Source organism: Micrasema longulum, unplaced genomic scaffold (genome assembly GCF_059751315.1).
Source record: "Micrasema longulum isolate JH-2025_06_02 unplaced genomic scaffold, ASM5975131v1 h1tg000163l, whole genome shotgun sequence".
Lineage (NCBI taxonomy): Eukaryota > Metazoa > Arthropoda > Insecta > Trichoptera > Brachycentridae > Micrasema > Micrasema longulum.
In genome coordinates this window covers 2,474,824-2,490,592 of record NW_028277368.1, presented here as the reverse complement: position 1 = coordinate 2,490,592, position 15,769 = coordinate 2,474,824, and the positions used below count along the sequence as shown (strand labels likewise).

Below are 15,769 nucleotides of genomic sequence, written 5' to 3'. Positions count from 1 at the left end.
TCGTAATTTGCAAATCGCAGTACATTTCCATAATGAACACACACAAAATAAATCGATATTCACTCGATGGTGAATATATGTACAATGTTGATTTTATCACTCGATAGTGAAATATTCGATAAATCAAAGCTCCGGCGCCTACGACAATAAAGTACGGCATTTGTTCCCTACACTAAGCTGTTAGTATTTACAGTACTTTACGAGCGTACAAACATCAAAAGTACCAGCATGCGTTCCTGTTGGTATAGTTAATTAATTTAAAAGTATGAATAGCGTAATAAACGGAAAAATCATCAATTGAAACAAACAAACAATTAATTGCATAGAAAGTTACATACTTACATATTGCGTACGAACATTGAGTTAGTATTTCGTAGGACACTTCTTTTGTCTTCAAAAAATTGTAATTTGAATTACTCGATTGAAATTATGTCTAAATGTATGCAAATTTGTCTAATAATCATAAACGTTGAAGGTGATTTCTCTTCGTGGAATCAATTATAATAAGCGTTAATAGGCGTTGATTAAATAATCAAGTAAATTGACTAGCCATGAAACTTCTCAGTTCTTGGGCCATTAGCATGTGCAAAATTGACAAATCAAACAATATTTTCATTAGCATCTAATTTGTTTGTAATGAGGAATTTCAGCCCTACGGGAAATTGGATACAAAAAATGTTTTCTTGCGCGCGGTAAAAATTAAAGCATTAATTTATTACTACATGATGATAAAATAAAAATAATTACATTAAAAATTGGAGAATAAAGCAAATACAATTGGAGTATAAAATTTAAAAAAAAAAACAAAATAAAGATACATTTGTATATAAAGAGAAAACGAAACATAATTAACGTAAATTTAAAGTAAAAAGTGATTTTCTAGACATTTTTGATTTGTGAATACTCATGTTTAAAATTTCAGCAATATTTTCAAATTTATTACGACGAACGATGGTTCGGCAATTTTCTTCCAGAAATAACATTTGTTGCCTTGTACATTTTTGTGACACATTAAACCTTATTGATTGTACAATTTCTGGGCAATCAAACCGAGAGTTGATTATTTTATTTAGTACCATTGAACTATACATTTCTCTTCTATTATATAATGAAGGTAGTTTTAGTTCTGCTTGTAATTCTTTAAAGTTAATCATATGTATTGGGATATTAAGCTTTTACAGTAGAACTCCAATTATCCGAATCAATTGGGATCGAACCCAGAACTTTTAATACCATGTCATCGCTCTAATTTTCTTGCCTGCTCTTTCACAGTAATAGCCACTCGATTGTGGAATATTCTACCCACTAATGTTAGAGACGCCCCCTTTATTTACATTGAAGTCAAGTTAAAAATGTCACTATCTAAATATTAAAATTGTTCCTTAATCCTTCTTCTTTCCTTTTCATCGCCTCTCCTTTCTTCATAGTATAGTGATATTTTTTAAATATATTTTTATTTTGTTAATCTTTGTTTTTAATTTTTGTATAAAATTGTAAGATTCAATATGTCTATGTATTTGTAATTTTCTGAAACTGAACGGTTTGGGTAGGTAGGAAGAAATTGCTTTAAGGCAATATGCCCGCCCTTAAATGTGTATATATTGTTTATGTATATAAAGTGTTCAATAAATAAATTCGGATAATTTAAAATTCGAATAATTGTTTTTCTTTTTTCAAAAAAAGGTTATTTTATAATTTATTGCCGTATGTGTGTTTAAAATGAATGATATAAAATGAGCTTTTAATAAATTAAATGAAAAGGCAAAACTTTTACATATAGTTACACTTGCATGTACAGCACTTGCGTAGTTACAAGTGCTGTACATTAGTACAGTATGTACGTACAGTACTGTAATTGCAAGTCATTGTTTGCTAAACATCTCGGTTAAAGTAAGCTGTTTGACTGTCGTCATCGCTATTTTGCGAATCACGGTACTTTCCCGTCTTCATTTTTTTTTCAGAAATTCTGAAAGCGATTCGTATAATCGAAGTTAGGATAATTGGCGTTCTACTGTACCTATAGTTAATGTATCTTAGAATTTTTCTCTGCATCGATTCAAGAATTTCAAGATTCATCCGACGACCACATCACTTCTGGAATATTGTAATCTCCCACTATTACAAATTTAGCTTAGGGGTATTAAATTCACAAAACCGTCACCACGTAACAATGTTCTCCATATTTCTTTACATCCGACGACAGTGGAATATAAACACATCCTAGAATAATAGTGTAATAACTTTATTTTAGAGAGATGTCCACATGTTCAATAATTTGTTTTTTTACTCGGATTTTTTTTATACGCAAAACTTTTATTTATACTAATAATCACTCAACCTTCCCTTGATTTTAAACTGGTACTCGGGTTTTAGTCAAATCGGTATATTATAAAGTTAGTAGGTCCTAACTCATTTAAGGCTATTTTACTAACCAACCATGTTTCTGTTAGAAATATAATATCACGATCGAGAGAATAATGAGTAATGTAAGTAATGCGCATGCATGTACTCGCGAACCAATATGCTAACAACATCGATGTCTTTAACGTGAGTCTTGTAAATTTTAAATATCAATGTATATGTTCCATATCAAATAGAACTTAATATTCTGTTCATATTGTATTTTATAACATTATGTACCTAGCTGCTTTAAACCTTTAACTGCATTTCTTTAGTTTTTATTTTTATTTTTTTTAAATCAACTTAACTTCTAAACACAGTTCTATATTTTATCACTTTATATTGTATTTATTTTAATTTATGTTGTTTATTTATTTTATTTATTTAATTATTAATTTACACGCCCTACGGGCTTTTACATATATTAGAAATTACATTCAAGTGCAGCAGTGAAACATAAGTATGTAAATTTAGTTAAAATTAAAGATAACATAAGAAAAGCTAAAAGATACAATAATAAGTAAAAATAAGGAAATGTACCAACATAGGTATAGAGTACATAGAAAAAAATTTAATAAATTTACATATGAAAACATACACACATACATATACATACATATATATATACTCATCTTCTTTTTTTTATACCAACTTTACTTCTAAACACTGTTCTATATTTTGTTGCTTTATATTGTATTTTTTCAATTTAATGTTGTTTATATATTCATATTTTATATAACTTTCATGTATGTAAAAGCCTTATGGGCGTGAAAAATTAATAAAATAAAAATAAATAAAAATAAAATAAATAAATTTCATTTCTAAAATTATGTAGTTTTGTTTTAGATCCTCTAAAGTTTTGGAAAAAGCATCTTAGTTTTTTCACCATTTGTTCGATGTAATTGTATATCGTGTTTAGTTTGTAAATCAGACTAAACGCATCCGCGCGAGAGTGCCAAGCACGCACGATAAAGTCATGCATACGAAGCGTATGGTAACGCCGTGAAACAGTGGACACCACGCACTGGTAACTCCACGAGGTACGGGTCCCACAAGCCGGTGGCCTTGATACCTGATACTGAATACAACCCATCGCCAGAACTGGTGATCGTCCTCACACACTCATTGTAAGCACTCAGGAACAGTATTTTTCATATAGTTCTTAGTAAAATGGTACGCGGCAAAGTGCACGGTGACGAATTCTGTTAACAGATATCCGGTGTAAAATGTTTTCAATAAATTATTAACGGACAGCCGATACGGTTTTGCGATAAGTAATGCGTCTGCCTTTAAGGTTTTGAATATTGTGAAATGTACTCGTATCTAGCAGACTCAGCATTGCTTGAGAAAATAACGTGATATCGCGGTAGTGTCATACAAACAATAACGTATAATTAAATACACACGTTGCTAGCGTAGCGCCTCAGAAATAGGTCCTGCCAACCAGTAGCGGCGTTAGGGTAGGGCGTGGTTGGGCGACCGCCCAGGGCGCCAGATATAAAGGGGCGCTGCAGGCGTCCCATTTTATCCTCTCACTCATCGACCGAGTCCAACTAACTCGCAAATTTCTTAAATCTAACGACAAACTCGTAATAGTGGAAACGCTAAATGTCTCTTAACGTAGTGTCTGCTGTTCATTTTACCGGGAATCTCCGACCATAAACAAAACACATCATCTATCTCTTTTCGACATTTGAGGTAGAAACTGAGTTGGCGTTATTTTTTACGAATTGGAACGCATAACTCATTCATTAACCGGTGCACAAACTTATGACATTCGAATTATAGTAAAATTAACAAACAGACAGTGATTATCCGCGCTACGTTGCGAATTGCGATTGAGAAACGTTAATCGATTTTTTTTATAAAACGTTGAATTATAAATAGTGCAAAGGCAATTTTTTTCCGGATCGATTAATTAGGTACGTACAACTTTATCTTACTATATGTACTTAGTATAGTAAAGAGGTAACATTTGTTTTGTTTGTTTGTTCACATGTTTGAGGTGTGATAATCTCGGGAAGCTTTAACTGAAGAAAAAATTATCTACGATCGACAATATCTCAATCTAGATTGACAAACTTAGCATCTTTGTCATTCGAAAACGAAATTGCGGAAAACCTAAACTTTAGTATTTTAATAAAAGAGTTTGTCGGTAGAAATGCTAGAAAAGTAAAATTTTATTCTTTTTTTTTAAATAAATGGTTATTTCTTTATAAACCTTGCCTTTTTTCGTATGGGTTTAAGGGGTGGAAGATAGGGGGCGCCGCAGAAATCCCGGTCAGGGCGCTGGTAGTGCTAAAACCGGCCCTGCTGCCAACCGTCGAGCATAGACAACACAGAGGATCGGTGACGTAGATAAGCATATAAAAGCACCGACGCACTGATCGCTCTTCCTTCTCTACCTCTGCAGCCCGCCACCTACTACCAAGATCCAAGATCTACGTCTTCCGAAATTATTGTCAACCGCGTAGTAGAAAATATTCGTATAATCTTAACTTCAGTGTTCAATTTTATTAGTTAAATATCCTATAACATATTTCGTTCATTATATTGTATTTTATTTTGGCTTTAAGGCTGTAGTCTGGTAAAACGAACGCAAAATTAGGAAATCATACGATTTTGCCATTTTAAAAACTAATGTTTTTTTTTAATCGCGCAATAATAAAAAAATAAAAAACATAAATTACATAAAAACAATATTTATTAAAGGTATTTCTGTTAAAAAGTATACTTAAATGTTTTACGTAACTGAAATATAATTTCTTTTAGACCGACAGATTACGCCATTTCAAATTAAGACTAAACTTAGGTATCTGGGATCTCAATAAAGACTAAGTATTGAACAAATACTTTGAACATGAAAGTGGCCGAAGCTAATTTTTTTTTTTTTTTATTTTGAAAAGAAATACAAGCATTTTAAATCACATACATTTTTGTGACATTTTCTTAATTTCTACACAAAATTATGCCTTCGGTAATACTTTAAAAAAATATCTTTTAGTTGAAACATTTTTTTATAGAATTGTATTCTCTTTTTTTGAAAGAAAAAGATAATTCTGGTTGTAATATTTTATTTAAAACAACATCTTATTTAAGTTTTTATGACCTTCGTACCGGCTCTTACCGAAAACGATAAGGGCAGGTTCGAAAGTCGTATGATTTCTTAATTTGGCGTTCATTTTACCAGACTACAGCCTTAATAAATAGTGTTTAAAACTCGTGTAAGTACTGACTTCCTTTTATATACGAAGTTTGAAGGAACCTTTTGAAGAGCAAAGTGAGGACCACCCGTGAGATGTTGGATGTAGGACTTCAGACGATTTCTTTTACCACATTTTATCCTGCAGTGCAGGAATAAAAACATCTCCGTGTAGCGTATACACGCTGGTCGACCTACCTACAGAGACAATAGTAGAGTCGACAAATTGGCGACCAACACAACTGGTGGCCCCGACAATACGTCTCACACTAGCGTAAAGAAAATTGTATTTCAATTCGTGGGTAATTGCCTTCCGTGCCTTCATACTTTAACGGACTTTCATCGTGGTCAGACGTGATGCGACTCGGAAATATGCCGTCGCGCGTGATGAAAAAATGCTTTAATTGCACTGTAAAAAAACTGTGAAAAACGAAACAGATGCGTCGTTTCATTAGTAAATACAATTCAATTTATGGAATAAGTAGATAATTCTATATATTATTCAAAATTTGGCAGGTCCCAGCTATTGCCATATTAATCGTTACGAAACACAAAAATAATATGAACCGAAGAATGTTTATCTCTTTCTTACGTGAAAAATTGCAAGTGTGTAGTGATTTGCAATCTCTTTTTTTTTCAAATTGAAGCATGAAACCTCTGGAATTTCTGTTGCGAACGATTAGAGATTCTGACTAAGTCTATGTAATTTAAATTTCATATTTCGCCTTAGTACGTAGCCAACTTGGATACAACTCGGTTATATGGTCACCATATTATAAAGTGCATATAAATAATATCGAAAGAGTTCAACATAATTTTTTACGTTTCGTTAATTTTAAATTAGGCATTCCAGTGGAATATATTAATTATACATTCTCAAATAAATATTTAAGTTACAAACATTAGAAAATAGAAGAAACTAAATGATTCGTTATTTTATTTAAAATATTAAATTCAATGTTTGATATTTCCCAACTTTTACAAATAATCAACTTGCGAGTGCCTGGCCACGTTACCTGATTAAATAAACTCTTCTTTGTTAATGTAACTACAACAAGCTACAGTGCACACTCGCCAATAATGAGAATTCATGCGTTTGCAAATGAATACGCAAATGATGTAGATATATTTTTTAAACACTTATGAATTTAAAAATACAATGCATCAATTTACTATCTTAAAATTTAAATACATATGTAATACTAGGTTGACTTTAATTTTGTTACTTTCATTAACTTATATCTGTATTATAAATTATTATTTTTCTAACTTCTTCTAATTTTAAGATTATTTTAATATAACTGGAGGGAAAAAATGCACTTTTTTCTCTCCACTGCAATATAAAGTGTGTATTTATTATATGTATTGCCATATATTTTTTTACCAATTTGCAAGTTTTTGTTTTTCATTTTTCGTATTCTTTTTCATTCATTTTTAATTGCTACATTTTCATAAAAAACATGTCTTAATTTATACGTATATACGTAAAATATGTAAAAGCCTACAAGGCGTTTAAATAAATATATAAAAAAATAAAAATTGTTGAGGGCAACGCAAAATTTGTTATATATTAAATGTGGCTAGTATAGAAGTAACGTGTATATTTTTTATACGTCAATGCATACAAATCGAAAGATAACGAAACCATTGGCAGACAATTTCATATGCGCTAAAAGCCAGGTATCATTACGTTTCGATTTATGGTGGTACTTATACACACTCTTAATAAATAAATTAAATAAATGTTTTTCTTACCAGAGGTGCTAAGTCCAGGGCTGGCTGTGAATTTGGCTACGTCCACTATCTTCACAGCAAACTGCTGCTGAGTCTGGCGGTGGATGCATCTCCTCACGAGGCTGAATGGGCCCCTTGACATGAAAAAAATAATATTTATAAGACATTTGAACATTAAATAAATATTTCGTTTCTTTCGCTGTAATACGGGACCTGGGCCCCGATTACAGTGGGAAGGTAACAGAATTATACTCGACTGTCTATAAAGGAAAATCGAAATTTATGTACGAAAATGTAAGTGTTTGTACGGAAATTTTAAGTATCTTCGACGGTAACATGTAATTAAATTAAAACTACCAAAAATGATGAAATTGAAAAAGTAAGAAAATCATGAAAAATTAGACATTTTCCCTAAACCTTAAAATGCACACTCTGTAGCATCTCACTCTTTTCCAAACAATAGTTTTTGGCTTCCGTTGACCCCTTATCTTTCAAATATTTTTATTCATTTTTTGTAAAAAAGAAATATTTGCGTTCTTATGATTTACCCAAAATTCAATTTTGAGGGCCATTTTCAACTAGTTGTAAATAACTCACTGTTAGAAAATTGAATCAAGTTGGGGTATAGTGGGATTCAAACCACAGACCTTTGGTCCGTGAGTCCGAGACACTTGCCACAGGATCACAACCCGATTTTAAATATACATACTAATAATGCCAAAAACGTCTCGATTGACCTTTTATAAAAAATAAGTCAGTGAAATTAGTTGATCAGTTAATAAAATTAGATGACGACGGCCGCTTTATAACGGCACTTCTCTTTCTAAGTTGATATCTATGGTGGCCGTTCAGACGGCCGTCTTGTTACGCCCACCACATCAGGAATATCATGGCCGCTATATAACGACACCGCTTTATTATTAAATTAGAGCGTTAAAAGACTGTGCTAAAAAATCCCTCTGCAAACGGTGCTGTAACATCGTGTTACATTAAGTAAAAGACGATATACTCGTATTTTGAAATACAGGTATTCAAAAACCAAAATTTAACATCCTTTTATTATTAAATCATCTTTTTTCCATTATTTAAAAAAAAATACTTCCTATATAGGTAGTTTCGGACTGTTATAGAAAAATACAATTGCATTTTCTTTTAATGAGAGAGATATATAGTTGTAATCGTAGAACAAAGACGGATGTGCGAAAAATGCAACATTGACTTTATTTTATATTTGATCTTGAAAAGGATTTATAAAGGCTTTATATTTCAGGGTCCCAATTACGATGGGAAGTTAACATGTATCTTCAATTTTATCTACAAAGTAAAATTAAGTTTTCTGTATCATAAGGAGAATATGCATTCAATTTTTTCTTCTAAACATATTCAATCATAGGTTACCGGTGAAGATAGTTTAAATGTTTATGCAAATATACTCATTTTCGTGTACAAATATCGATTTTTATTTATAGACAGTCGAAGATAACTCTGTTAACTTCCCATAGTAATCGGGGCCCAGGTTTGAAAAAATTTAATATGTATAACTATCCAAAGTATCAAACAGTATACTTTTGCATATATTTATTTTTTATTTAAAAAATAAATAAATCGCTCTCATATATGTTGTTCTACAATCATGACGCTATGTATTATATGTAGACTTACATTGGTATATTATGTGACATCACAGCCATACAAGAGTTAAGTTACTTTACCAAATCCATTTATTTAAAGACCTTTGGGATATAACATGAAATGTTGGTGTGAAATTTCAAATAAAACCGAAATAATTATCACAAAAAATGTAGGCTTATACTAAAAAGGTTCAAAATCTAATAAAACAATATGGTTGCGAATTATGTGGGTATGCATGGGTCAAGTATTGTCACAACTTATACATCATTTTACCCACAACCACCGTTCACTTCCCACTTTAGTGTCTTTTGATCCCGCCACATTAATACCTCGTGTCGTACATTGTGCGTTTATTTAGTTGAACGTGTGTGCCGCATTATAAAACTTTATTTCCACCAACCACCAGTGTTGAGCTCCAGATCGGGGCCTGCCTTCGTATTAGCGCCGCCACAAGTGTCAAGTCGGATCCGACAAGTCCATCAAAAACGAGAACCAGGTTTGTGGCATCCCTTCCTAATCCATCTCATTTGCTAGGTTTGTGACCGATTGACACTGCATCGAGGATACTTACTTAATTTCATTTATATTTATATTTTTTTATTTATTTATTATTTCACGTTTTACATAAAACTTTTTAAAAAATATGAATACCTCACTGGGCACAACCCGTGTCGAGGCATTTATTTACATGACTTAATATATTTTATTACCTATAGTGTATAAAAAAATAATATAAAACACATATAAAATTTTACATATTCACATTTAAATCCACACAGATATATATACATATTTAACAGTAAGAGAGAGAAAAAAAAATTAAAAATGAAAGAAAAAGAAAACAACATTATATTATTAGTACAGCTCACACATTTAACTACAGTGCAGACATTAGGTCAAGTAACAAGCTACTGTCAGCTCCCGGTGGCCCAACATCCGCACAAATGCCAAATTTACGAGTATATGATATATATTCATATGGACACTGTGTGGATACAAATACAAAACACGAAAAGCAAAAAGAATTATATATTAACAAGTTTACTGCTTTGGTGGGGTGACCATCTCAAGACAGTTCTCGGGACCCAAATCAAGTAGCCATTTTTTTACAAATAGTTTAAATTTCTCAAGAGTTTTATCTGCTTTTGTGGCAAATGGTATATTGTTATATATACTTGGTCCGGGGTATATTTGACGACTTTAACCAAATGATGTTGTCATTTTAGGTGTCATGTATAGCTGTTTTCTTTTAAGACGCGTTTCATAGCTAGTATTATAAATTTTATTTCCACCGTGCTTATGAGTGTGAACGAGAAGTGCCTTAGCATACAGTTGCCTGACGTTCAGAACACCTACTTGTTCACACTTCAGCTGTAGGTGTCCTGGTAGGGACCCCGAGTATAGTCTTGAGAACACACTTTTATGCAATTTCTAATGCTTGAATAGCATTTTTCCTGGCCCCACCCCACGAAATAATACCATACTCAATAAGACTTTGACATAATGAGAAATACACTTTTTTCGATGTTTTTTTGTCCAGAATGTTTCTTAGAGAGTTGAAAACAAACACAAGTTTTTTAAAATTTTTGTCGTTAAATTGTCAATTTGAGCAGCCCAGTCTAAATGCGAATCTATGATTACTCCATAATATTGTATATCATCAACTTTATTTATAAATTTACACTTGTTCTCATCACTACACTACATTAAATTTGATAACAGTCCACTCTGCTCAATAATATTGTAGAAACCCTAAAGCTAGGGTTTCCTACGACAGCGGTGCCCGTATTTTAACGGCCGTAGTGAACGGTGATGCAGTGGACAGCCGTCTTAAAGGTGACTAGAGTGTGGTTTTCTAGGAAAACGGTGTTATCAACATCATTTAACACCGTTTTCCTAGGAAACCACTCTCTAATCACCTTTACGAAGGGCTGTCTACTGCATCACCGTTCACTACGGCCGTTAAAATACGGGCACCGCTGTCCTAGGAAACCCTAGCTTAAGGCTTCGACCCGCTAATTTGCGCCCGGCACCCGCGTGGGAATTCGTTTTCCCACCGCAATACGTTTAATAATTTAGCTAAGAGAGGTTTTTGTTTTGATTTGATAAAATTGAAATACGTACGAGTTTCAATTTCAAAAGTTCATGTTCTGTATAATTACTATTTCAACTCGTATAGTTCAACCGCAGATTTATTTAGGCTGGTCATGTTTACCTACTCGGCTGTGTAGTGGTAGTCCCCTTAGATACGCCAGTACTATATATCGTCGGGCCAATGCCAAAATCGCGAATGTGCAAAAACATCATTTTGAGAATTATTTTTGTATCTATGACATTGTATATTAAGGTTAATAAAGATATATTGTTATTATTATTATTATATAACTAAACTAGCTTTATAATAATTAAAAGTTAAATAAATTTTTTATTTATTTATTTTATATAAATCCATTATACAATACAGCATGACTGCCAATTACAATGTACATTGATTAGTTAAAAAACATGCTTTAAAAAAAAACAATAGATTATATGGAGGAAGAGTCTATACCTTTCTCGGAAGGCTGTTCAGACCAATCATCATCCGCACAGGCATCATCAACGGTAAATTTGTCCTACATTCAGGAAGAACAAATGGTCTGTGTTGCCTAGCTCTTAAATAGTTGCTCGGTACGTCGGTACATATAATTTCATGCGCTCCAAAATTTTGGGATTATAAATTAACCGGTTCAAAAGTTTAAAGGCAATTAATTAAGATGACTTTTTAAAAATTATATTAATTAACATTTGGTGGAAATTAATTTTTTTTTTTGCGGAGTTTTCGTATGGGGTTTTAAATGTTTTTTAAAAGAATATTTTTGTTTTATTTTACTAACATTATTTATTTACTAACGCTCAAGGGGCTTTTACATATACAGAGGTTATAAACAATTTACATTTATAAAAATACAATTTAAAATGAAAAATATGTAAATATATTTATATATAAAAACAAATGAAAAAACTAGAAACTCTTTTTTTTTTTAATTAATAATAATTGACTCTTGAAATTTGATAATGTTGCAAATACATCTATTTTTTGGTCATGAGTGTGTTTGTTCCTGAAATAATGTATTTTTGGAAACAGAGAATTAATATGGGAATTTGACTTAGATATATTAATAAATCTTAAATAACAAGTATACCAATGTATTATTAATAATTATTGTTTTAAAATCATTTAAATGTTTATTTTTTACTAAAAAGGGAAAGAACAACGTGTTATAGATAACATTCAGTAAAAGGCACTGAAATCGCGAATCCACCAAATTCGTAATTGTAACGTAATAAATTAGGCAAATGGGTAAAATGTATTCAGTGCCAAAGTCTCGAAAGAAATATTCGCCAATTTGGCATTGCATAGATGGGTATTTAGTCAGATTGGTGAAACGGTAGGTGGTCAGATTTCAGTCCTGTTACACAATTTCAAATTCGCTGTTTTGGTAGAGATCTACCGACTACATACTACTAGTTGATCTACCGACATGTCGATACGTGTTTTCATTACGTCATCTCAGACATCTTATGCAGCAGAAACTTTACTTCGTGTTTCAATGCTAAATTAAAATTAAAGTTTTTTTTTTCGTATTTTAAATAGGCTTCTGTGATAAATAGTAGCGCCTTTAAAATGATTTACAATTTAACTAAATTGCTGTTAAAGCAAAAAATGTTCACTTCAACATGATTTTTATATGACAATTCTCAAAATTTTATGCTTATGGAGTGTGATCCATTTGAAATGAACTTTCATGGTATATTTAACTCAAACCTGGCAAAAACGCAGATTCGCGACTTTGGCATTGACCCGACGATATTATCATTACATCATAGCTTAGTACAACTTTATAATGTATTCCAAACTTCATAGATTGTTTCAAAAGTTTATAGATTACGCCGAAACCTTCGTGAATTATACAATACACGAAATTTTCGCTAGTTATTAACAAGTTCGCGCTTAAAGAAATAAGTACAAACAATAACAAAAAATAGTTGATCTTAAAAAAAATAATTTTAAAAAAACAAAGAAACTCACCCACACCAATAAAGGTTCCAGCTCTTTTACTTCAAAAAAATCTAGAGTGTAAGTACATTCCTCCACAAACCCGAAATCCTTTAAAAGACCGTGAATCTTCCTATCGATTACCCTCATACGAAAAAGCAATGTTTTTTTTTCAACAAACGAGTCACTCTTTTAAAATTTTCAATTTCTTCTAAGTATCGCGATTTTTATTTTATTTAAATCTACTACTTTCACTGCCCATTTTACAGTGAATTTGGCTAATTATATGGAGGGCTTTTGTCGGATATTGTCATTCATCCTCATTTTTTATTTTTATTTATATATTTTATTAGGAAAACAAACAGTATGTACTCTAATATTGACCATTTCTTTGTATATTAGTGTATGACACTCATGCACACACCAAAAAAAATGTTTACACTTAATACAATAATTTTAATCGTGTTACATATAACAAATGTAAAAGAAAAGAAATGAAAAAATATGTATATAATGAAAAAATATCTGCTTCTCTCAATATTTCTATGATTTTTGACCTAAATTTACATACATTGTCATAAAAAATCATCCTCATGACCATATTGCAAAGACGAGTGATAGCAAAAAATGTATTTACTTGTATGAGAAAAGCTTTAATTTAATAAATTTAATAAATTTAATGACGTTAGATTAGATTATAATCATTATTTTTAAATTTCCTACCTCCAACGCCCTTTATAATCGTTATCATGCATGTATCTTATTTAAAGATTATTAACTATGTCAATTTAATCAAGTCACAGTGAAAGGGTTGTTAGTAGATAGGTACTACGTTTGAAAATTTCAACACCAAGGGTTGGCAATACTACTTCCCTTTGATGGTCAAGGACGGCACAAAATATGTGTCCAATTCGTACTCAGACTCACAAAAGTCAACAGATAGAAAGTTTGAGGATGTAATGGAGGCGCGCAATGCGGCCACATAAACCAGCCAATAACAGGTCATAAGCCCTGTAAATGCTTAGACTTCTATATTTCCTTCTCTAAAATGTGTTTCCCCTCTGTTGCAATATATTGCTATTAATAATTTATGTTTTTGATTATCATATTAAACACTGTCGTATATGTATATAGGTATTTGTGCGGATGTTGGAGGACCGGCAGCTGGCCGGTGTAGAGGAGCCTAATAGCCCGCGACGCCGACGGTAGCATGCTTCTCGGCCAAATAACTGCATAGAACCTATGTGTATTTAATCACTACTTTTATGATTTTTTGTTATTATTATTATCAATGTTACTGTTTACTTATATATGTTTTTGTACCATGCATACATTTTTGTGTATGTATGCGCATATATTAATAAAACTACCAACTACTGTAACTAGAACATAATATCAAAATTATGTAGAAGAATACCTGGACACGGGTTATGTCCAGTGAGGTGTTCATATAGAAAAGAAAAAAATATAAAGTTTTGTGTGAAATAAATAAAATAAATCCATTTCTAACTGCGATTTATTTCAAAATACAAGAGTATTTAACCAGGTGATAGTCAAAACACCTGTCAATATGCGCAGTTCAGATTAATTTTACACATTTTAACAACTATTTTAGGAATCGGAAAGTTAGCTTAATCTTTTTTATTTTTTATTTTTTTTTTTTTTGTTTTTTATTTTACAATATACGTTAAAGGTAAAACAGAGTGTTAAAAAAATAAAAGATAATTAGATAGCAATGAAATACATATTAATAGTAAAAATAGTAAACAAAAAATCCCACAAAGGCATGGTCTGTTCGTGGGTATCCAAAAAAATGTTAATGAATTTTTGTTCCTATAATAAATAGACAGTTATAGTATTTTTGTGTAACATAAGAAAGATAAAATAAAATATTCTGTAAAAGATTACATATTTTTTTTTTTTTATAGTGATTAAAAAGGGAAATAAAACATAAAAATATTCATTATAATTAAACGGCAACAAAATATATCATAGAAAAAATGGTTCATATCTTTAGTTTAAATCCAGGATAGTGCGTGTTTTTTAAAAGAAGAAAAATTTTGAAAGTTTGGAATCAATGAAATACCAGTAAAAAAAATAATTTAAATTTAAAAATTTTGGGCCTATAAAATATGCATATCTCTGTGCGAGCCTCGTTTTACAATTTGGTATTTCTAACACACGATTCCTTCTTTGACTTGATCTATTTGAATTACTTGTAAATAAATTTTGCTTCTAAAGTATATATTTTAAACATTTAAAACAATATATTTGTCTTATGTCTACAAGATTAGCTTCTTGAAACAATTGGAAAGAGGTCATTTGAGATACCCCATAAGTCAGGTTTTCGGAAGATGTGACTTTAATTTAAAATGCACACCAATGATTTATCGAAAAATCATCATCATTATCATTCCGTTTCCTCACCTAATGGTGCATAGGACACTGCATTGGTACACCAATTTCAGCGTATCATGATCGTTTTTTGTTAAATGAAGGTAAGATGATTAGTCTTACGCTTCAGGTACCAGTTCAGGGACTATGAAATATTCTAGTGTGAAAACACCCTTTTAATAAATATTTCATATCAACCATATCGGGAATCGAACCCGAGACCTCTTGCATGGTAGGCATTCGCCCTGACCATTACACCACGAGACTGACAATTTTATCGAAAAATTGAATAATAGAACAGTCTATAAGCTACTTCTTTACATAAGTTAAATATAAATATTTCAGTCATAATTTTGAAACGAGTTGTT

At 31.3% G+C, this 15,769-nt stretch overlaps 1 protein-coding gene across 2 annotated transcripts in view; it reads right to left on the bottom strand.

Moving 5' to 3' along the window:
* LOC148284062 (peripheral plasma membrane protein CASK-like) overlaps nucleotides 1–15,769 on the bottom strand; it is a 431,540-nt gene that overhangs the window by 400,466 nt on the left and 15,305 nt on the right. For both annotated transcript variants that reach the window (XM_088242793.1, XM_088242794.1), the window contains exon 2: nucleotides 7,358–7,470. In XM_088242793.1, the coding sequence (XP_088098919.1) occupies nucleotides 7,358–7,470 (113 nt within the window). The remainder of the gene's footprint in view (nucleotides 1–7,357; nucleotides 7,471–15,769) is intronic.